The sequence below is a fragment of the Muscardinus avellanarius genome (assembly GCF_963383645.1).
Source record: "Muscardinus avellanarius genome assembly, chromosome: 1".
NCBI classification, from domain to species: domain Eukaryota; kingdom Metazoa; phylum Chordata; class Mammalia; order Rodentia; family Gliridae; genus Muscardinus; species Muscardinus avellanarius.
The window spans coordinates 115,685,065-115,710,293 of NC_137786.1; the positions used below are offsets into that span (position 1 = coordinate 115,685,065).

General features: G+C 38.5%; 1 protein-coding gene across 1 annotated transcript in view; it reads left to right on the forward strand.

The window, feature by feature from the left end:
* The window catches only part of KCNN2 (potassium calcium-activated channel subfamily N member 2), a gene marked incomplete at both ends in the record, with an annotated part of 167,022 nt that overhangs the window by 123,992 nt on the left and 17,801 nt on the right, over window positions 1-25,229 (forward strand). Inside the window, 2 exon segments of the mRNA XM_080709285.1 lie at window positions 6,128-6,174; window positions 6,177-6,268. Coding sequence (XP_080565411.1) covers window positions 6,128-6,174; window positions 6,177-6,268 — 139 coding nt within the window.

Consider the following 25,229-nt stretch of genomic DNA (forward strand, 5'->3'; position numbering starts at 1 on the left):
TGGGGCATAAATATTTACTATCATTATATCTTCTTGGTGTATTGTTCCTTTTAGTAAAAGGAGGTGCCCTGATTTGTCTCTTCTGATGTGTTTTAGTTTAAAGTCTGTTTTGTTGGATATCAGCGTTGCTAGCCCTGCTCTCTTTTGGTCTCTAATAGCATGGTATATCTTTTTCCATCCTTTCACTTTCAGTCTGTGAATGTCTTTGGCTGTAATGTCTTTGCAGACAACATATATTTGGATTATGTTTCTTAATCCACATTTCCAGTCTATGTCTTTTGATTGGTGAGTTAAGTCCTTTGACGTTAAGAGATATTATTGAAATATGATTTTTGTTTTCTGCCATTTTATGTTCTGTCTACTCTTGGGTGGTTTGGTCTTTCTTCTTTACTTAAATGGCCCACTTACTGACTTCCTCCCTTCTCTGGTTCTGAAGTCTGCTTCTTTTTTTCTTCTTTATGGTTTATTTCTTTAAGAATTTTCTCTAGTGTAGGCTTTAAATTCATGAATTTAAGATTCTGTTTATCCTGAAACACTTTTGTTTCCCCATTGATTTTGCATAGTAGTTTTGCTAGATAGAGTAGTTTTGATTGGAAGTTATCTTCTTCCATGGTCTGAATCATGTCGTACCAGTCTCTCCTAGCATTCATACCTGGGTTGTATAGTCTGGGGTGATTCTTATTGTTTTGCCTCTATATGTCACCCGTCCTTTTGTTCTCACTGCTTTTAGGATTCCTTCCTTGACCTCTATGTTGGTCATTTTGGCTATTATGTGGCATGGGGTGGTCCTTCTTTGGTCCTGTCTCAATGGTGTTCTGTATGCCTCCTGGACATGAAGATCCAAGTCTCTTTCCATGTTTGGAAAATTCTCAGATTATTTCTTTGAAGAGATTATGGACACCTTTGGTCTGTACCTCTATTCCCTCTTCAATGCCTATTATCTGTAAATTAGGGCGCTTCATATTATCCCATATTTGCTGGATGTATAGATTTTGTTGCTGTAAAGATTTCTGTATATTGCTTACCATGTTTTCGGTTTTGGATGTACTGTCTTCTAACAGTGATATTCTGTTTTCCATTTCATCTAATCTTCCAGAATTTCTTTCTATTGCTTTCTTCATTTCACTTATTGACTCTTTCATTTCATTCCAGACCTCTTTCTGATTCTTTCTTAGTGTTTCTAACTCATCTTTCACCTCCTCTAGACTTGTTTTAAATCCTTTCATCATATTGTAGATAAAGATTCGGAACTCCCCTTCTTGCATTTCTTGAAGGTCAGTATTCATGATTTCTGTCGTTTCTCCACTATTCCTGGTTCTCATATTTTCAAAGTTCTCAGGCCTGTCCTTCTGTTGTCTTCCCATTGAAGTGGTATGGATTGGGTGATGGTGGAGTAGCTGGCAGCCCAATCAGAAGCTCTGATGGGCTGGTAGTTCTTTTGTATCTGGTTCTCCCAAAGAAAGGCAGGTCTATGTTGGGGACCCTGCAGGTTTCCCAGTGTCTCTGTGGGTGCCTCTTCTGTTGCGCCAATAGTGCAGCTCCGGGGTTTGGCTAATCTCAAAGTTTGGGATGTCAAAGCTCTATGATCACTTTTAGACTCTTAGTTCACAGGGCTACCAGTGTTGCTGTTCCCCAAAATCCTTTTTAGGTCTGCGGTTCAGTATGTCACCTTCTGTGGGTGTTGCAGAGACTCTCGCAGGTTAAAATAACTGGATTTTTTTTTCAGTAGTTGGGTTGGGCCGCGCCTTCTCGTGGCTGTGCCTCAGATCATCCAGATGGGACTGCGCAGGTTTGGGCCTAGGCCAGGTCTGTGCTGGGGCCTACGGCTGTAGCGTCTGTGAAGGTGCTCCGCCAGTGCTGTGTGGGGGCTGTGCTGGAGCCTGGGCCTGCTGCCTCTGTGAAGGTGCTCCGCTGGTGCTGGGCGGGGGCTGGGCTGGGGCTGGGCCTGGGCTGGGCTGGGGCCGGAGATGGTAGCAGCCCAGGGGACTCTGGAAGGAGCGGAGCCCGAGCCTCGGGCCCCGGGGCGGCTTACCGGCGGCTGTCAGTCCAGTGCAGAGGTGACTCCTGGGTCTCCATGATTCCTGGGTCTCCAGACAAACTTTTGGGTTTTGTTGCCACTTTGGTGTAAGTCAGGTCCCGGACTATGGTTTGGGCTGGTAGCCTGCACAGCGGCAGCCTGCTGGTGGCCCAGCTGTGACTGCCAGGAAGCTAAGTAGTTTAAAAAATTGAATAGGAAGCTGGGTTTTGTGGCACATGCCTGTAATCCCAGTACTTGGAAGGCTGAGACCGGAGGATTAGAGATTTAAACCAGTCTCTGCTATTTAGCAAGACCCTATTTCAAAATAAAAGAATAAGCAGGGAAACAGAGGTGGAAGTGTAACTCAGAGGTAGAATGCCTCTGGGTTCAGTCCCCAGTACCAACAATCCTGTCTCCTTGTACAGCGCACATCAGTGCCAGGGTAACATTCTGTTTTAGCCAACAGCATGGTTAGAAATACTAGAGAGCCCCAATATCATGAATGGGTTCTATTTTTTTTTTTTTTTTTTTTTTTTTGCTGGTAATGAGGGTGGAACCCAGAGGCTTTCTACCTCCGGGTTATACTCCCAGACCTTTTTTATATTTTATTTGCAAATAGGGTCTCGCTAAGTTGCTGAAAGCCTCACTAAGTAGCTGAGGCTGGCTTCTAACCTGTGCGATCCTCCTGTCTCAGCCTCCCAAGCACGGGGATTACAAGCGTGTGCCACCATGCCCAGCCCATGAATGGGTTCTAATCGGAGCTTCTTTCCAAAGGCCCTGTTTTGCACCAGAGCCATCCACAGAGCTTGCTTCCCTCATCATGTAGCTGCCCATCAAGCCCCTTGCATGGGTCCCATCAGCTCACTTCTGCTACACATTATGCAACAGAGACAGTCAGGACATACACACCTGCCCTGCCATCATCCTCCTAGAAGGCTGTGAACATATCATGGCCTCCCTCTCAGCAATGGCAGCCTCTCCCCACACAGTCTGGGAAGAAGGGACTCCAGAGAGAGGTCAAAGTAGCTGTTGTTGAGGATCAGCCCTCCTGCCATCATAACTCACAGAATGCCCTCAGCAGAGGCTAGCTGCCTGCTCACATGCCACTCCATTTCTTTCAGGGTATATAGTCATTTCTGTTACTCTTCCTGATGCCAGGGCTCCACTCACCTTCTTATTTCTTAGTCCAAGGTGGCCAAATAAAAGTGTTTCTTAGCTTCTCTTACACTTCTTTGGAAGGGAAAGGTAGACAAATGATAAGCACACATCTTTTGTGTATCTGAGACAGTGTAAGACCCACTGATATCATGGAGAAAAGCTTATAGTTTATGAACCTTCTGCACTTTTGGTTGTAGAAGTGAGAGCATGAGATGAGAGATAGAAAGAGGGAAAAGGACAGAGATTGTCATGACCAATGTAGGTTTATTATTTTATAGTTTTTGATGCATTGTAATTACATATCACAATGAGATTCAAAGTGATGCTTTCAAATACACATACATCACTTGTGTTTTTCTCCACATCCTGCCCCACTCCCTTGTTCTCTCTCATGCGTGTTGGAGAAGTTGATAGTGAAACGTTTATATATGAACATAGCATTCCTTGAACGGTTTCCATCCTCAATCCTCCTTTTCCCCTCCCTCGACTTCCATTATTCTACTGGTCTCTGTCCTCATTTATCTAAAGTCCATTTCGTTTTCTATTTTCCCTCTGGCTTCCACATATGAGAGGAAACATTTGAGCCTTGACTTTCTGAAAGTGGTTAATATCACTTAGCATAATATTCTTTGTTCTATCCATTTTCCTGCAAATGACATAATTGTGTTCTTCTCTATGGCTGAGTAAAATTCCATGTGTGTACATACCACATTTCCTTTATTCATTCATCTACTGAAGGACATCTAGGTTGGTTCCATAATTTGGCTATTTTGAATTGTACTGCTATAAGCATGGATATGAATATATCACTATAGTATTCTAATTTTAATTCTTCTGAAAAGATACTAAGGAGCAGTATAGCTGGATCATATGGTGGTTCCATTCTTAATCTTTTTTTTTTTTTTTTGGCAGGTCTGGGGATGGAACTCAGGGGCATTTAACTCTGAGCTACACCCCCTGCCCTATTTTTTATTCTTTAGTTTAAAACAGGTCTCACTAAGTTATGGAGTGCTTCACTAAGTATCTGAGGCTGTCCATGAACTGTGATCCTCTGGTCAGCTTCCCAAATACTGGAATTACAAGTGTGTGCCACCATGCCCAGCTCATTCTTAATCTTTTGAAAAGTCTCCATACTGATCTTTATAATGTTTGTACTAATTTACAATCCCACCAATAGTATATGAGAATTCCTATTTCCCCACATCCTCACCAGCATTTCTTATTGTTCTGGACTATTAGTATTCTAACTGGAGTTAGATGGAATCTCAGCCTAGTTTTGATTTGCATTTTTCTGATTGCTAATGATACTGAACTTTTTAAATATTTTATTTTATTTATTTACTTATTTATTTATTTAGTGGTACTGGAGGTGGAACCCAGGGCATTTCTACTTCCACGCTATACTCCCAGACCTATTTTATACTTTATTTGAAAACAGGGTCTCACTAAGTTGCTGAGAGCCTCACTAAGTAGCTGAGGCTGGCTTCGAACCTGTGTGGTCCTCCGATCTCAGCTTCCAAAGTGCTGGGATTACAAGTGTGTGCTACCACGCCAGCTATATATTTATTTTAGATGGAATCATTTTAGATGGGATCAATCCTAGGTCCCTGTCAGAAATAACATCCTTACCACCTTGGCTCTGGTAGCAAAGTCAGAATTGAGTTGAAAGACAGGATTGAGTGAATAAAACCAGGAGGAAATTAGTGATTTCCTAGTGATAATCAAGTGATTATCAACATATTTTGTAAAGCAAGAATAATATTCCCCAAATGGAATTTGAAAGAAGGAAAAGAAAGTTGGTCCTTAGGAGAAGGTGAGTGAAAAGCAGGAAATTCCCCCAGTGACCAGAGTGTGGGGCCTGACTGCTGTAGAGACCATAGAAAAGCCACTTTGCCCTCTGTCTACAGACCTGCACCCAGAGAATATTCTTCTAGGGCCACACCTTGTTTATTTGTTGTTTTTTTCTTGAGGCAAAATTTGATGTTTATTTCTTATGGTAAAAACCCTTTGCCTCACCAGAAAATCTTGTTATCTCAACCCCTCTCGCTTTATTTTTTTTCTTTTTATTATGAGTTCTTGCATACTACTGGTATGATACTGGGTCTGAGCAGGGACTGTGGGATCAGAGATAGTTTCTCTCTTCAAGGATAGCAGTCAGGGAAAGACCCCCCACCCCCTGCAGATGGACTTTTCCAATGTAGCCCTGTAACAGAGGGAAATGCAGGATTCAGAAGAAGCACAGAAGAGAGACTAAGGAGAGTAAACAGAAAAAGCTCTAGCCTGAAGGATGACGAGGAATTGGCCGGTCTCTAGGAGATCAAGGTGGCAGAAAACAGCCCATGCAAAAGGATGAGCATGATTCCTTTTCCTACAAATGTGTAATGTGAAATTGGGTGAAGACATATTGTCAAATAGTTCTGGTACGTCAGCTAGGCATCGAGGAATGGTAAGACACTGACAGAGACCAGAGGAGTCTACAAAGACGATTGTGTGTATATCGGCCTATGCTAGTGAGAAAGTCAGTTCTTAAATTTTATAATTTTTCTTTCAGAATTTTTTTTGATAGTGAGAATGGAACCCAGGGGCATTCTACCTCTGAACTATATACCCTCAGCCCTATTCTATTTTTAAATTTTGAAACATAATCTCACTAAATAGGCCTCACTAAGTTGCTGAGGCTGGCCTCAAACCTGCAATCCTCCTTTGTCAGCCTCCAAAGTACTGGGATTACAAGTGTGTGCCACCATGCCTAGATTAAAGTTATTTTTAAAGTTGAAGCACTTTCTGATGTTTAGATGGATCCTCAGTCTTATTTATATTATAAACTTTGAAAACTTCTTAGTAGGGATATTTATAGTAGATATAGCAAATACACTGAATTGCATCAAACTGTCCTTAGCTACCATACTATAGATTAATTATGAAGGACTGGTTTTGTTTGCTGTCTTTCAGGTACCATGACCAACAGGATGTTACTAGTAACTTCCTTGGAGCAATGTGGTGATATCAATAACTTTTCTCTCCATTGGTTATGGTGACATGGTACCTAACACATACTGTGGGAAAGGAGTCTGTTTGCTTACAGGAATTATGGTAAGTGTTTTTTGTTTTTGTACTTCATGTCTCTTTTATTTCTACTCAAGAAGGTGTGTAAGCCATTCAGTACATATGGATAAATGCTTGCCAGTCACCCATTTTCCAAAAGCAAGAAATCAGCATATATAAGCCAGTTTTGTGTCAGGAGGGAGAGAATATCAACAGATTTCATCTTCCTTTTTTCTCATCATGAAGTTCTATTGAAGACACAGAGGTACTAGATTTCTCTGTGGGTCCAGCACCGATTTGATGAGCAAAGTTGGTCTTGAAGCTTTAGCTTCAGAGTCAGGCAGCTTTTGAGCATCTGGGCTCTGCCATTCCCTGCTGGCTCTGCAAATGAAGTTGAATCAATTTCTCTGACTTCACTTTCGTCACATGCAAATGTGGACCATGATAACTATTTGAAAATGTGTTGAGGGGCTAAAGAACTATATTCCTAGATACAGTAATAATTACTGCTTTTACAAGTATTTGTTGAATAATAGGCACTGTCCTAGGGACCTACACCAGGAAGCAAGGAAAGCAAACAGAAACTGTCTCTACCCTGTTTTTATGAAGTTTATAGGGAAAGCCCTATATTTTAAAAAGTAATGGACCAATTATTATATTACTGACAAGTATAGAAAAAAAGAAAAGCCTGAACTGTTTAATAGGCAAGGGGAGAGGGATGTAGTCTAATAAAAAAAATGATTTCTGAAAAGTTAACGTCTGCACCAAGGTGAGAAGAGTGAAGAGCCAGGTATTGATGCTTGTTTGGTTTCTGCCTGCACTGAAATATGAAGCAGTATTACAAGCTCCCTAGAGTGGAAATGCCCAGAATTCCTAAGATTAGGCAGCCCTGCCCAATACCTGTGCTGTTACTACTCACGTGTTGGCAAGGGAGACAGCAGTCTGGCCATTTAAAGACTTTTGCGTGCAGGACAGTGCAGAGCACATATCCTCACAGCACCTCCCCAGGAAAAGTGTGCCAAGAGTTACAACTGGCTAGAAGAAGTAAATGTTTATAGCATGGGGAGAATGAGAATGTTCTTCCCTTTGGTAATAGTCAATATAAATGAGGGCATTAGTTGTGAAAATAAAATCCAGAGTCAATTTTAATGTCACCAGCAGTTACAAGATGACCATTTTAAGTCCCAGTGGTTAAAAATATAATCTGGGAACACAATTTAGCATTATTTGCCAGTAAAAGTTTTGTGTCTTATAGGGAACTTTAGATTTTTTTCATTATATTTGGTATGTTCCATTATACTCATATCACTTCCCCATTTTCCTCAAATAATAGCATTTATTATATAGTATAATACTCTGGGAAATAAAATGTGCACAGTTGTATTTTAGAAGGCCCAGTAACAAGCTCACAAGAAACATGAATGGTGCTGTTTACAAAAACAGAGCTGGTAATTGCAGTCTTTCCCATAGTGCTTCTCAGAAACAACTGGCTTAGTGCTCCTTCTTGACAAGGTGTGCCTCCTTTTATTCTAGAACCAGGTGTGACTGAGAGTTCAAGCAAATAGGCTCCTTTGCCTTAGGATCAGAGCCAATTTGATATTAAGCATTTCTGGGTCCAGTACTTTACGGTACATTTTTTTTTCCTTAGCTATTCCTTTATTCCTGTTGTCTCAAGAATAGTTTCTCCCAAGGGTCATCTGACAGCACAAATCTTTTGTTTACCTCCTAAAACTGATTCCTTGCTTAGGTTTCACTCTATTTGAAAACAGAAGCAATAAAAATCTATAAAAGTACAAAAGTGTTATGTGCAATGAAATCTCTCGTGACTTCATTTCTGCACTCTAGGCCCAGGGTAAAACAGTCTCTTCATAGTTAGGATGAAAACCTCCGTGCCCTCTTCTTATATGGAACAGACTTAAAATGATTGACTTGCATAAAGGAAAATTCACTAATTTGAAATGCTATATAGAGTTAGATTGTCTCTCTCCCTAAGCCCAGAAAATTCCTATGGAGTTAGGCTATTGGACAGTCTTATGGGAACTGATTCTATCTCGTGTGAATTGAGAGCAATGCATGGAGATTAAGATAAGACACTAGTATGGAGAATGTTCGCATGATGACATAGATTCCTAAAGGAAGATAATTTTTATAGTGTTCTTAAGTAGTTTCCTTAAGATGAGATATATTTTAATCTGTGAGACAAATTCTCTTTTTCTTTGTCTTCTTTGGAGTTTAGGAAGCATAACTGCACTTTTGGGTTCTCTGAAGCAGAAATGACTTGTTGTTTCAGCGTTGATGTACCTCTTCTCCCTTGGATATTTGTGGTGCATATTTGAGTAAAATACACATTGTCAGACTTCCCCTAAGTCATCTATCTGTCTCTTCCCCACCTCCTCAGCCCTGACATTTAATAAATTGTAGAAAATAAATATAATTTACAACACTCTCAAGAGATTACAAGGACATCCCTGAATCCTCTCTCATATTATCTCTGAAGTGCTATTCCTTTTTGTGATCTTTTACATTTGATATTTTTCTTACATTCATGAAATTTTTATAGAATTTATACTTCTATGTAGTTTGCAGTTTGTTTAGATTTTGAAGTAGCATTTATTTAAATGCTAACACCTGTAAGGATTTGTCCCTTTATTTTATGGTTGTTGCTGGCCTTGTACCCAGGGGCATTCTACTTCTGAGCTGTATCCCTAGCTCCCCTATTTTTTTTTCTTTTTTCTTTTGAAACAGGATCATACCAAATTGTGAAGGGCCTCACTAAGTTGCCGAGGCTAGTTACAAACCTGCGATCTTTCTATCTCAGTCTCCCAAGTACTGGAATTATAAGTGTGCACCACCAGGCCCGGCAGGATTTGTCATTTCAAAAATGTCCACATGGACATGTCAGCACTGCTTGGTTACTTAAGAAAGCTGATTGACACTGATTAACAATTGCATGTAAATGTTCACATTTCATTGGTTAAAACTCAAAATTAGGCTGTAATTTAAATGTTATCATATATTTAAGTTTGTGTCATGGGTCATAATTGTGAACCAAGCTGAAGATTAATCTGCACTGTTCTGGGCAGAAATATACTGTTAAATCATGAAGAGAGATTTTTGTTGTAATACTTTTAAGAGAAAAATCGCATTATAAAAATATCCTCTCCTTGCCTGAAATATAAAGTGTAAATCTAAGACAACAGCACAAAGCTTTGCTTATGACGTTTAGGTTATATTTACACTGTTAGATGATTATGGAACTACCAAAATAGAGGTAGCTTGTATACTTATATACTAAAATATAAATTAAAATGTTGGGGCTTGGGTTACAACTGAGTGATAGAGTGATTGCCTGTCATGCACAAGGGGCTCAGTTCAATTCCTAGTACTATAAAAATAAGACAAAACAGACAAAACTATTCAATTGTGACAGATCAAACAACTCAGGTTAAATTTTTTCTTTTGTCCAAGATTTACCTTGGAATTAGAGGTTTAGGACAAAAATTTTTGGATTTTTTTTAAACATAATGTTACAGAATTGCCTAGTAGAGAATAGTTACTTGTTACCCTTAAAAAGAAAACCATTAAAGCCATAATTACATATTTTCTCCTCTTTCTTCTATCCTTCCTCTACTTGAGGAAAGACTAGGGGCCTGAGGATGTCCACAACAGTGTGAATGCTTGATAAGCAAAAGGATGAATTCTTAATGGTTCCCTTCTTCTGGTTGCAATAAAATTGTAGGGTGTCAATATGCTAGCTTCTTGATAGCTCCATTTTTACAGTAGAGAATCTATCTGCCATTTTATATCTGTACAGATATCCTGAAAGCTATGCATTGTCCCTTACTTGGGAATATATAATTGTTTCAGGTGTGGGACTTCACTGATAATGCCTTATACTAAAATGAGGCTCATTTGTAACTTGATTTTCTGGAAAATTATGGCAAGTCTTATTGGTGCTTTGACATTTTAGAGTATGAATGAATGATTTGGGGGGTAATTGAATAGGTGGAATAATGGTCTTCATCTGTCTTTAATGGAATGATCTCTGTCTATTCCTAGAGATGCAGGTTATTTTCTTTAATAATTTGGCTTTACGAAAACAACCAAAGTCAAGTCAGTTCCAACACATTTGATTTAAATTTATTCTACTGGTGATTGTGTATAAACTAAAGCAATATATAAAGGTTTCCCAGTTTGTAACAATTTTAAAAGCACACTAATTAATTTTAAAAATTTTACTCAGAAGCAAAAATGTCAATTCAGAACAGAAGCCTTTTACCACCTTGTCTTTTCCTTAAGATAAGAACGTTTGATAACAATTCCACCAGCTTCAAATTTGCCCTTGTTGAAGTCTTCATTTCACATCCCATGAAGACTCAGCCACTTCTCACTTAAGTAGTTTTCATACTGCATTGCACTGTGAGCTCAGTTCCAGAGTGTTCCAGAACACAGCATGAATTAGCTAGAAGTCATAAAGAGAAATGCCTGATATTAAAGAGAGCTAAACTGAAGGTGACTTCTTCCATATGAGGATTTATTACCTTGCTACTAGACACAGAATTTCTAAGAAACTAGTATGACGCTAGTCCTTGGTGTTACATGTATGTGAATGATTAAACACTCTAGGATTCTCCCCTTTTTGGCATTGTATTCTATTTAATGTTTAACATAGGGTGTTTACTATCAAATAATTTTGAAGAGGATTTTATATTTGGTTTGTTTGCTTTTTAGTTCTTCCTGGTGTGTTTGATTTATTACATCAAATAAAGGCCCGGCAAGGACAGTGTATCTTTAAATTCTTAAAATAGCCTCTATTTTGTGGGATGTGGCAGGGGAATGAATGATGGGCTTTTTAGGTTAAGACTAAATTCCTTGCCCTAACTGGACCTTCCCTTCTCCCCAAGAAAATTTCTTAAGATATATGACAGCTGCTTTCTTCCAGGTATAGGCCAAGTATAGCTGGGAGATGTTGTGTGCTCAGCTCACTGACTCCACAGTTCCACCTAATTTTTCTAAACCATCAGCACTTTTAGATAGCAGAGCTGCCCTCTAAAGTATGTGTGCTCACATTGGCACTGTTTCCAGTATTGAGATTTAAACCTGTTGGATGCCGGGTGTGGTGGCGCACGCTTGTAATCCCAGCATTTGGGAGGCTGAGACTGGAGGATCACAGTTTGCGGCAGCCTCAGCTACTTAGTGAGGGTCCCAGCAACTTAGTGAGACCCTGTTTCAAAATAAAGAATTAAAAAAAATAATAACAAAAAATAAACCTGAGGGATGCAAGGGATGACTCATTGTTGATGACCAGTTCTATGCAGTATTTCCTTCTTTCCATCACCTAAAGTACAACAATGAGCTGAACTAGCAAAGCACCATCACAGAGATGGGTTATGCAAGCCAGTTGGCTTCACCACTGCATGCAAATGCTATGCGCTTTCTCCCCTCTTCCTTAGGATGAGGGCATTTGAAATTGATCTCTGCCCTCTATCGGCCAATATCAGGTTAGTTTTGAAAAAGGAAATTTTTTTCATCAGTTAAAGAAACCTTGTAAAATTCCAATGGGAGGCAATATTAAAGCTGAGTGTTTGTAGAATTCTATTTGCCAGAATTGGTTGTTTTACATATTTTTGTGAAAGTATAATTATTTATGTGAGACAAGTACAATAAAAATATTTTTATGTTTCTAGGATATTCAGTCAGTCAACCCCAGGGACAGAAAAACAGGCAATGTTTTCAGATACTCATTTTACCTTTGGTTTGGAGGACAAGCTGATATGTTAAACTTAAAATTAATTATAAAGCTGTTTTATTAATTTTCAGGTATAAAGCATGATCATAGTCTAATAAATATTTTATCTAATAAATTGACTATCAAACTAAGGTTTGAAATATTAGGAACTATTACACAACCCATGGGAGTAATATTTAAGGAATTAATATTTTGAAAATTATTTTTTAATCAGAGCTATTTTCCATGATAGAAGGATTCTGAAATTTCAAACAGCTTATAAATTTTGTTATTATGTTGAATCTCTGGAATATGGCTTCTGTTATAAGGAAATAATGAAAACTTTTTCCCAGTGTACTATTGAAGTAATTTTCATTATTCAGGGGCTCATATCCTTAAGTTATTAAAGTTTGATCCCGAATTGGTTTTTGAAAATAATTCTTGATTTTATTTGCTGGATTCACATTACTATATGAGTTAGGATAAAATATGTCACTTTATTAAATTTTTCAGATATTAGATAACAAATGATCTTGGGAAAAATAGGCTACTTGAACTTCGTTTGCATTTTAGGCATCAGCACAGCTTACCAGTTCTGTGCTAGAAAAGAGAAGGACACAGTGGAAAACATACATCTTAATGTGCCAGCCTCTAAGACTTTCCAGGTATTGAGATTGTACCAGAGCTTATGCCCTTTGTCTTTAGTCTTTCCAGTTTGATGAAAATGACCATGTTTGTCATTACTTACCTTCTCTAAGGCAAAGCTTCTGTCTCTTTTTAACCTGTACTTTGTGGAAGGAAAGATGAAAAACTAGATAAGGAAAGACTAAAGTTTTGCTTTTAATATACTGGCTAAACCTATTTTATTTTTTTATTTAGAAACAGGTTCTTACTAAGTTATGGAGGGCCTCACTAAGTTGTTGAGGCTGACCTCAAAGTTGTGATCCTCCTGTCTCAGCCTCACAAGTACTGGGATTACAGGTGTGCACCAACATGCCCAGCTATTTAAAAAAAAAAAGGGAGAGATTCAAAATGGCGACTGAGGGACACAGCACTTCTCAGTAGCTGAAACAAATAAAATTCAACTACTTAGAAGGCAGCATCTTAATCAACAAAATAAACACATCCCAGGAACCAAAACAGATCCAGGTACCTCAGTGGAAACCCTGAACTCTAAGAAGAAGAACAAAGATCGGGCATCAGACCTGCTGCAGATACAACCAGGCAGCCTACCGGCGTCAGCGCAGAGTGCGCGGGCTGCCCGCCCAAACTGCATCCCCTAGTACTGACTGATACCAACCCGGCGAAATAGCCAGAGACTGAAAACGGTCATAGAGCCTCATCTTAAGCAGCGAGCGGCGCCCACGACAGAATCCTGTGCACCCAATAAAGACTGGACCAAAGTGACACAGGGACTCCCACGGACGCCGGGACCAAGGAAGCCAGGTACCTGAGTGTGTCCAGGGAAGCTGCGGTTTCTAGCGTGCACCCCAGGTCTAGCACTGGCCCTGGGCTTCTGTCCCACGACACAGAACCCAGCACTGTCCTTGTGCACCCTGTCTGGACCCCAGGACCCCCGCTAGTTGTCTGCGCCTGCACTACCCTCACCCCTAAACTCAGTGGCGCTCACCTTGTGCGCCTAATCCCTGCACCCTGCTGGAGCCCGGCGGCTAGGGCCCGGGCATTTACCTTGCCGGTGGCCTGCTTCCCAGGTGGTGAAAGCTCTGTGCACCCGTGTGATCACCTCAGGCCCCCAGCTTGTATGCCCCACTGGAGGCAGAGACCATTGCTGGACACTGCACAGCTCCTGTGCCCCCGGACCTGTGTGCGCCTACACCGCATCCCTGGCCCACCACCGGGAGTTTCTGCCCACCTGGCAGCCTGAGACTCAGCTCTAGCCTAGAGCACAGCCCAGTACACCCTGGTGGAGCCAAGCAGCAGGCACTAGACATCTGCACCCACTCACACTGGGGCCAAGTAATAGCAGTACACCCAACCTGCACTCTCAGAACTGGCAGTGCTCGGGCAGTAAGTGTGTGTGTCCAGGGACCAGCAGCCTTTTGCCTAGGGTACATCTTGGGACCACACCGACTAGCCCAGTTAGAATTTCTAGAGACACAGGAAAATTCATCGAGACGCAATATCTGCACAGGACCTCAGGGGGAGGTCCCAAATCTACTTTGGACACCTTCCACCCCTGGTGTAGGGAAGCACAGGACTGAATCTAGGGTAGTGAGTGCAGAGGTGCTGACTACAAGTTGGAATTACACAGAACCTGGGGATTGTACAGAATCTATTAACAGTGACACCAGACATCCTGACACCTAAACCTAAAGCAGTTAAAGGAAATAAAGGTGTCCAAACACCCAGAGAGTGTGATTTAAGAAGATGAAAATAGAGTACAAAGAAAATCAAGAGACATTGGAGTATATTCTGAAAGCTACCAAAGCAAACAAACACTCAAATATTATATGGACCTGACACCATATTCGTAAATAAGTAAGACTGTTTTTTTTTTTCTTTTACTGCTGATGTTTTGTTTTTATATTGCTTTTGTTTTGTTATGGTTGTTGCTGTTTTATTTTTCCCCCATCCTTCTGTTACTTCTACTTGTTGTTTCTTTATATATATATTTGATAGTTTGCTTTGTTTTCTGGTTTCACACAGCCACTAGTACCTTTTATTTTATTCTTGTCCTTTTTCCTCTTTCTTCCTCTTTCATTTCTTTTTTCTTTTTCCTCTTCTGGTTTGTTTTTTCCTTTTTTTTCCCTTGATTACATAATAGTTAGTCTTGGTAGTTTGTGTTGATATTTTTTATGTTTGTTTGCTCCTTCCCTCACCCCTCTTACAAACTTCCCCACACCCCCAAAACTTTCCCCTATAATATACCTCTGTGTTTAATACTCAAAGTATTTCATATCTCCATACTTACTGTACTAACTACAAGAGTCCTAATTAACTCTCTCTCATTCTCAGCAGGATATTACCTTATCATACTTAAAGTTTTTCTCAACCTAAACATATCCTCTACCTAATCCAACACCTTTACCCATCACCCCAGCTCCTCCCCCATCACCCACCCTCAACATTGGAAAAGCTATGCTGACTGGCTGAAACCTCTAAACTCCTAATACTAAGATTGGTCTAAACATAATACTCAAAAGTGATGGGTAGAAATCAGAAAAACAGGACAGAGAATGCTATAAATATGAGAACCAGGAATAATGAAGAGACAAAAGAAATCACGAAAACTGACCTACAAGAAATGCAAGAAGGGTAGTTCAGAATCTTGATTTACAATATAATGAAAGAATTTAAAACAAGAATAGAGGAGATGAAAGATAGATAGAAATGCTAAGAAAAAATCAGAAAGAGGTCTGGAATGAAGTGAAAGAGTCAATAAGTGAAATGAAGACAGCAATAGAAAGAAATTCTGGAAGATTAGATGAAATGGGAAACAGAATTTCAATGTTAGAAGACAGTACATCCAAAATCGAAAACATGGTCAGTGATATACAGAAATCTTTACAGCAACAAAACCTAAACATCCAGCAAATATGGGATAATATGAAGCCTCCTAACTTACTAATTATAGACATTGAAGAAGAGATAGAGGTACAGACCAAGGGCGTCCATAATCTCTTCAAAGAAATAATCTCAGAGATTTATCCAAACATGGAGACTTGGATCTTCATGTCCAGGAGGCATACAGAACTCCATTGAGACAGGACCAAAGAAGGACCACCCCACACCACATAATAGCCAAAATGACCAACATAGAGGCCAAGGAAGGAATCCTAAAAGCAGTGACAACAAAAGGACGAGTGACATATAGAGGCAAAACAATAAGAACCACCCCAAACTATACAACCCAGGTCATGAATGCTAGGAGAGACTGGAACGACATGATTCAGACCCTGGAAGAAAATAACTTCCAACCAAAATTACTCTGTCCAGCAAAATTACTATTCAAAATCAATGGGGAAACAAAAGTGTTTCAGGATAAACAGAATCTTAAAAAAATTCATGAATTTAAAGCCTACACTAGAGAAAATTCTTAAAGAAATAAACCATAAGGAAGAAAAAAGAAGCAGACTTCAGAACTAGAGAAGAGAGGAAGTTAATAAGTGGGCCATTTAAGTAAAGAAGAAAGACCAAACCAACCAAGAGTAGACAGAACACAAAATGGCAGAAAACAAAAATCATATTTCAATAATATCTCTTAAAGTCAAAGACTTAACTCACCAATCAAAAGACATAGACTGGAAATGTGGATTAAGAAACATAATCCAAATATATGTTGTCTGCAAGAAACTCACCTTACAGCCAAAGACATTCACAGACTGAAAGTGAAAGGATGGAAAAATATATACCATGCTATTGGAGACCAAAAGAGAGCAGGGGTAGCAACCCTGATATCCAACAAAACAGACTTTAAAACACATCAAAAGAGACAAAACAGGGCACTTCCTTTTATTGAAAGGAACAATACACCAAGAAGACACAATGATAGTAAATATTAATGCCCCAAACATGGGTGCAACCACATTTGTAAAACAAACCCTTCTGGACATCAGATCCCAAATAGACCCAAATACAATAATTCTAGGAGACTTTAATACGCCTCTCACACCACTGGATCGATTTTCAAGGCAAAAGATGAGTAAAGACTCTTTAGAACTAAAGGAAACCATAAACCAAATGGACCTAACAGACATTTTCAGAATATTTCAGCCAGGAACTACAGACTACACATTCTTCTCAGCAGCCCATGGAACCTTCTCCAAAATAGACCACATACTGGGACACAAAGCACCAGCAAATTCAAAAGATGTAATATAATTCCTTGCATCTTTTCAGACCACAATGGAATAAAAGTAGAAATCAACAACAGGAAAATCAAAAGAAATTATTCAAATACATGGAGATTGAATGATACACTATTGAATGATGAATGGGTAAGAGCAGAAATTAGGGAAGAAATAAGTAAATTTATGGAAATAAATGAAAACAGAGACACAACCTACCAAAATCTATGGGACACTATGAAGGCAGTATTAAGAGGAAAATTTCTTGCATTGAGTGCCCACATAAGAAGGACAGAGAATCACCAAGTAAAGAACCTAATGACACAACTCAAGGACCTAGAAATTCTGCAACAGTCTATTCCCAAAGCCAGCAGAAGGTGAGAAATCTTTAAAATTAGAGCAGAAATAAATGAAATGGAGAACAAAAAAAACAATTCAAAGAATCAAAACAAAAAAGTTGTTCTTTGAAAAGATTAATAGAATTGATAAACCCCTGGCCAACCTAACCAAAAGAAAAAGAGAATCAACTCAAATGATTCAATTAGAAATGAAAAAGAAGCTATCACCACAGATAGTGAAGAAATTCAAAAGATTATCAGAAACTACTTTAAAAATTTATACTCCAATAGACTTGAAAACCTAGAAGAAATTGATAGATTTCTAAGCACAGTTAACCTACCTACACTCAGCCAAGAGGATATAGCAAGCCTAACCAACCAATAGCAACCAAAGAAATAGCAGCAGCAATAAAAATTCTTCCACCAAAGAAAAGCCCAGGCCCAGACCAGTTTCCAGCTGAATTCGACAAAACCTTCAGTGAACAACTAATACCAATACGTCATAACTTGTTCCAGGAAATTGAAAGTGATGGAACTCTCCCAAATTCCTTCTATGAGGCCAGTATCACATTAATCCCTAAACCAAATAAAGATACCTCAAGAAAGGAAAACTATAGACCAATATCCTTAATGAACATAGATGCAAAAATTTTAAACAAAATACTAGATATACACATTTAAAACTATATCAAGAGAATAATACATCATGACCAATTTGGTTTCATCTCAAAAAAAACAAGGCTTGTTCAACATATGCAAATCAATACATGTTATTCACCACATAAATAGAACCAAGAACAAAAACCACATCATCATAGCAATAGATGCTGAAAATGTATTCGACAAAATCCAACACCCATTTATGTTAAAAACACTGCAGAAAATTGGGATAGAAGGAACATCAACATCATTAAGGCAATATACTGTAAACCCAAAGCCAACATTATATTGAATGGGGAAAAACTGCAAGAATTTCCTCTAAAGTCAGGAACAAGACAAGGATGCCCACTATCACCACTCCTTTTCAACATAGTCCTTGAAACTTGCTGCAGCAATAAGACAAGAGAAGGAAATCAAAGGAATTCACATAGGAAGAGAGGAATTAAAATTATCCTTATTTGCAGATGGCATGATCCTCTCTCTGGAAGACCCAAAGAACTCAACCAAAAGACTTCTGGAGCTGATTGACAAATTCAGCAAAGTCGCAGGTTACAAAATCAACCTAAAGAAATGAGTGGCTTTTCTTTATGCCAACAACGAATCCACAATGAAAGAAACAGAAAAAACAATTCCATTCACTTTAACCTCAAAACCAATAAAATATCTAGGAATAAACCTAACCCAAGATGTAAAAGACCTCTACAACAAAAACTATAAAACATTAAGGAAAGAAATTGAAGACCTTGGAAAATGGAAAGATCTCCCGTGCTCATGGATAGGCAGAATAAATATCATCAAAATGGCCATTCTGCCAAAACTGATCTATAGATTCAATGCAATTCCCATTAAAATACCAGCGACATTCTTCAGAGACCTAGAAAAATCAATCATGAACTTTATATGGAGAAAGAAAAGACCCAGAATAGCCAAAGCAATTCTCAGCAATAAGAAACATGCAGGAGGCATTACAATCCTAGACTTCAAATTATACTATAGAGCAATAGTAGTAAAAACAGCATGGTACTTGCACAATAACAGATATACTGACCAGTGGATTAGAATAAAAGATACAGAAACAAACATACACATCTTTAGTCAATTAATCTTTGACAAAGGGGCCAAACTCATACGCTGGAGAAAAGACAGCCTTTTCAATAAATGGTGCTGGGAGAACTGGCTAACCATTTGTAAAAAGATGAATCTAAACCCCTATATCTCACCATGCACAGGAATCAACCCAAGATGGATCAAAGACTTAGAAATTAGACCTGAAACTGTATAGTTAGTAGAGGAGAGCATAGGTTCAACACTACAACATATTGGCACAGGCAGTAACTTTCTCACCAAAACCTCCAAAGCTCAGGAAATTAAAGCAAAAATTAACAAGTGGGATAGCATCAAACTAAAAAGTTTCTTCTCATCAAAGGAAACTATCAGTAACCTAAAGAGGAAGCCTACAGAATGGGAAAAGATCTTTACCAGCCACCACTCTGATAGGGTGCTAATATTCATAATATACAAAGAACTCAAAAGTCTCTACACTAGCAAAACAAACAACCCAATCAAGAAATGGGCAAATGAACTAAATAGACACTTCACAAAAGAAGAGATACAAAGGGCCAATAGGTTCATGAAAAAATGTTCTACATCACTGGCCATCAGGGAGATGTAAATCAAAACTACCCTGAGATTCCATCTAATCCCAGTCAGAGTGGCAAGCATAAAGAAGTCAAACAATAACAAATGCTGGCAAGGATGTGGGGAAAGAGGAACTCTTTTACACTGTTTGTGGGAATGCAAACTAGTTCAGTCACTATGGAGATGTGTGGAGATTCCTAAGAAAGATAGGAATAGATCCACCATAGGTAGGGTTGCCTACCACCCCTGGGTATTTTTTCAAAAGGGTTGAATTCAGAGAACTATAGCAACATATGCATACTTATGTTCATAGCAGCACAATTTGTAATAGCCAAAATATGGAACCAACCCAAATCTCCATCAACAGATGAATGGATTGCAAAACTCTGGGAAATACACACAATATAATTCTACTCAGCCATAAAATAGAACAAAATCATATCATTTGCAAGAAGATGGAAAGTCCTGGAGAGCATTATGTTAAGTGAGATCAGCCAAACACAGAAGGAGAAGGTACATATGTTTCCTCTTATATGCCCAAACTAGGGAACGTAGAGGATAACAGTGGTACTCCTGGTAATGGAGAGGAAATACCAGCAAAGCTTGAATGGAAAGATAGGGGAGGAGGAAGACTGAACTTGATTAATGAGGGTCTACATCGAATATGTGTAAAATTATGAATATGGCATGGTTACCCTGGACAATCATTGGTGGGAGGGGTGGTAGGGAAAACAGGGGCGGCGAGAGGGCAGCAAGTATAATTTAAATGTATGCCACTTATGTTCAATAAAGAAAAAAATTAAATATAAAAAACACTTTCTGCTCTTAGTTTTTAGGTGCCAAAACATCTAGAAGTGGAAGGTTAGTGAGTTGCTTCAGTTTCCCCTAATAGCACAAATGATATGAGAGAAAAGTTGCCAGGATGTATTTTCTAACTTTGATAAAAACGACTACGAGTCATCTTATTAAAGGCATACAGGTATCTTAATTCCAGAGAATAACATATGTTCATCCCAACTGCTTCAACATGGATTATGGTGGTGATGAACTTAGGAGAAAATGGTGTAAAAGCCTGCTTACTTTCATTCTTATTCACTTTATAGAACAGAATAGTCCTGGAAATAGATGCTAAGTGGTCATTAACATTATACTCATTATTTAAAGTACTAAGAGCACTAATGCATTGGCAGGAATTTACCTTGAACTTAGAAAGCTTTTGAAAGTGAGCCAGCTTCATTTTGTATAACTCTAAAAATTAAAGGTTGCTTATCTGAGACATAATTCTATATATATCAAATCCTTATCTGGAGAGGTATAAGTTTGTAGTTTTCTTAATTAAAATGATTTAAGGATAAAGAGTGAAGGTCTTTGCATTTGAACAAAAAGAGGTTTCTAAGTGTCTCTGGTGGTACAACTTAAAGGGAAATAGGATAATGGAGTGAAATATATAGATAACAGCTTCAACAATCACTAAATTGTTTGATTCACTTTCTTTTTAAATTTGCACCAGAGACATGCATTTTAACATAATTGTTTTGGTGAGTGAGAGAATTCTCAGCAAGAAAAGGACCAAGAACAAGAAAGAATAGAGCCCAAGAATAAACACAAATAAAAACTGAGTTCGAAAGGCTCTTGAAACCAGTGATTTTCCACTTCTATTCGGATTTTGATTTCTTTCCAGAAGGATCTCAGCAGTGGCCACCTGCCAGGGGAAAATAATAATCAAAGTCTTGTGCCAACTGCCCTCTTATGGCTGTCTCTGTAGCTGTTAGAAACCCCCTCAGATTTTTACATTCTCTGCTTATTTTAATAAGAACCATTTTAAAGAACCAATACTGCCCTGAATCTCACAGAACTCAGGAATATCTGGGAACATAACTGCATTTATTAAGCAAATGCTGCTCTCTACAATGCATGGATATAGATGGTTATCATGGTGGCTAATTTTGATCTGCAATAACTATATTTAGTGACAAATGTTTTAAAAGTCAACAGAACGGATACAGATGCTTGCAAAGGCCATTCTTTCCCTTCATTGGAATCCTGCTCCAAAATCATTTTGCTTATACTGTCTGCAGGGGACAAACAATATCAGAATAACCATTATGCTCTCTTGTTAACCATAGTTGGAATGTCTTCATAAGTAAAATAACTCTCATAAGAACACTTAGTCTCTTAATACTAAATGGTCATGGAGTTTTCTTTAGTTTCTTTCTATTGTCCTTTATCTAAATTAGTAACTTTCTGTAGGAATCACTTTAAAAACGCAGATACCTGAGCTGGGTAGGTGGTACACACTTGTGATCCCAGTATTTGAGAGGCTGAGACAGAAGAATCCAGGTTCTTGGCCAGCCTCAGCCACTTAAGTGAAGCCCTCCGCAACTTAGTGAGACCCTGTTTCAAAATAAAGAATAAAAAATAGTGCTGGGCATGTAGCTCAGTTTAATACCCAACACCCCCAAAAATACAGATTCCTGGGTTTTGTACCTATTGATTAAAATTTACTTGTTCTCATACACAGAGTTGAAAATTACTGATTTAAAAGCTGCACCAGATATAACAAATGAAAATTGTTATTGATGTTGATAATTATATTTTCAGTGTTTAAACATTCATACTTTAACCGATAAAATAAGGTAAATTTGACATTTTTGTTTTCAAATGCAGTTCCTAATAATGCATGATGAGTATATAAATTTGACAATAAATGAAAAAATATGTGATTCTAGATATAGATATCCATGAAGTGAGATAAAGGATAGGAAATATCAATGCTAAGGCTCATGACTGAATAACTGCTTAGCTATGCTTTAATTGTCTCATCTCTAAAATCAAATTAATCTCTCAATATCTTGTCTCTTTCTCTGGTTATATGATTAGTAGCACTTTATTTCTTAGAATACTAATTTCTTCCTACAACTAAATATGAGGAGATATCTAAACCCTCTGGAAATATATTAAACAATGTCTGCTCTTCATTAGGTTCATGATTATAATTATCAGCCTGTAGCAAAACAGGACAGTCATTTTTTCTTTTCTTTCTACTCTTGTCTGTGTTGCAGTACTTATCAGTGAGCCTCCAAATTCATCCTTTGGTCCACAACTGCATAGGGGTCTCACTGATTGATTCAAATAAAAAATGAAAATATTACATAATAAAATATAAGTAAAGTATGATTCATGAAGAAAGGTCATATTTCTAGGCTGAATTTTTACATTTAAAAAGATATATAAAAATATAAAGGTTAAATTAGCTAAGTCTTAAACCACAAATTGTTTTCAACTTTAAAATGTTTACATTTTAAATGTGTTGATTGTAGAAGCTCTAGACTCCAGAAAAGGGCAAAATAAGTCACCAATATTCCAACTATTTAGAAGTAACTTCTTTTCACAGGTGGGCTTCTCTCTTTCCAGTTTCCTTGTTCAGTATAGATTAAAATAAAACTAGAGCTAGGCATGGTGGTACACTCTTGTAATACCAGTACTTAGGAGGCTGAGACAGAAGGATCACAGGTACTTGACCAGCCTCAGCAACCTTGTGAGGCCGTCCACAAATTAGTTAGATCCTGTTATAAAATAAAAGACATAAAAATAGGGCTGGGAATATAGTTCAGAGTTAGAATGCCCTTGAGTTCAATCCTTCGTACCACAAAAATTTAAAAATATTAAAAAGGACTTCCGGGAAGATGGCGACTGAGTAAAGTGGTGTTTACAAATCCCGCTAACAATCGAACTTTATTACTACAAAATCAGCACTTTTCATAGCCAGAAAACACCACCAGCAGAAAAATAAAAGCTGTAAGTACAAGGGGCAGAGAGAAGGAAGGTTAGAAGAATGGCCAGACACCAGAGAGGAAACCAGCCCGCACACGCTGCCCTCGCCATCTTCTCTCACAGCGCCAGGCTCCAGAGAGGAGGGGGGCTCAGAACGGAGCTCAGAACCGGAGAGGAGATACGCCGGCCTCACGGCCTGGACGCAGCAGCAGTGCCATACTGATGGCGGCAGCAGTGAGCTCACCTGACGGCTCCAGACCAACACACTCAACAGCCCACCAGGCTCCAGAGAGGAGCGGCGGACAGTGAGCTGAGGTGAGCAACTGCGGAACAGCCGGGTATAATTCATCAGTTTTTTTGGCGTCTAAAGCTCCCAGGGGCCAGCCTCAGCACACCCTTCAGGGACTCAGATTGGAGCTCAAAACCAGAAAAGAAATACGCCAGCCTCATGGCCAAGGGTGTGACAGTGGCGCCATATTGCCTTTGGTGGCGGCAGCAAGTTCACCGAGTCCGCAACAGTGCACTCAACAACCATTGGCTTTGGCTACTGTTTATTTTCATTTTGTGAAGCAGAGAAACAAAATTTTGGTGTTCATGGTTCCTGACTTCTGACCCCTCCACCATCACCCAACACTCACCACTCAAAAAAGTACTGCTTCCTGTTAACTCTTCTAAATCCCCACTACTAAGACTGGTCTATACACAATACCCACAATCAGTGGGAAGACATCAGAAGAACAGACCTGAGAACTTTGAAAATATGAGAACCAGAAATAGTGGAGAAACAACAGAAGCCACGAATACTGACCTACAAGAAATGCAAGAAGGAGAGTTCCAAATCTTGATTTACAATACAATGAAAGGATTTAAAACAAGTATAGAGGAGATGAAAGATGAGTTGGAAACACTAAGAATCAGAAAGAGGTCTGGAATGAAATGAAAGAGTCAATAAGTGAAATTAAGAAAGCAATAGAAAGAAATTCTGGAAGATTAGATGAAATGGGAAACAGAATTTTAATGTTAGAAGACAGTACATCCAAAACTAAAAACACAGTCAGCGATATACAGAAATCTTTACAGCAACAAAACCTAAACATCCAGCAAATATGGGATAATATGAAGCATCCTAACTTACGGATAATAGGCATTGAAGAAGGGATAGAGGTACAGACCAAGGGCATCTGTAATCTCTTCAAAGAAATAGTTTCAGAGAATTTTCCAAATTGGAAAGAGACTTGGATCTTCATGTCCAGGAGGCATACAGAACACCATTGAGACAGGACCAAAGAAGGACCACCCCACACCACATAATAGCCAAAATGACCAACATAGAGGCCAAGGAAGGAATCTTAAAAGCAGTGAGAACAAAAGGACGGGTGACATATAGAGGCAAAACAATAAGAATCACCCCAGACTATACAACCCAGGTCATGAATGCTAGGAGAGACTGGTACGACGTGATTCAGACCCTGGAAGAAAGTAACTTCCAACCAAAACTACTCTGTCCAGCAAAACTACTCTTCAAAATCAATGGGGAAATAAAAGAATTTCAGGATAAACAGAATCTTAAAAAAAATTTATGAATTCAAAGCCAACACTAAAGAAAATTCTTAAAGAAATAAACCATAAAGAAGAAAAAAGAAGCAGACTTCAGAACCAGAGAAGAGAGGAAGTCCATAAGTAGAATTAGGATTACAGTTAGCATTAGGACTAGTATAACATTTAGATTAATTTCTTATATGCGTTAGTTTTAGCTATGTTTAAAAGCTCAGAAATGTGTTTTCATATCATATATATGTGCAATTATGTTCAATTTCAGTGTATTTTAAGAGTTTCACATTGGTTTAGAATTACAATTACAGTTAATGTTAGGGCAAATATAACATTTAGTTTAGTTTCCTATATGTGTTAGTTTCAGCTATGTTTAAAAGCTCGGAAAAGTGTTTTACATGTCATATATATGCAATTATATTCAATTTCAGTGTATTGTAAGACTTTCACATACGTTTAGAATCAGGATTACAGTTAGCATTAGGACGAATATAACGTTTAGTTTAGTTTCT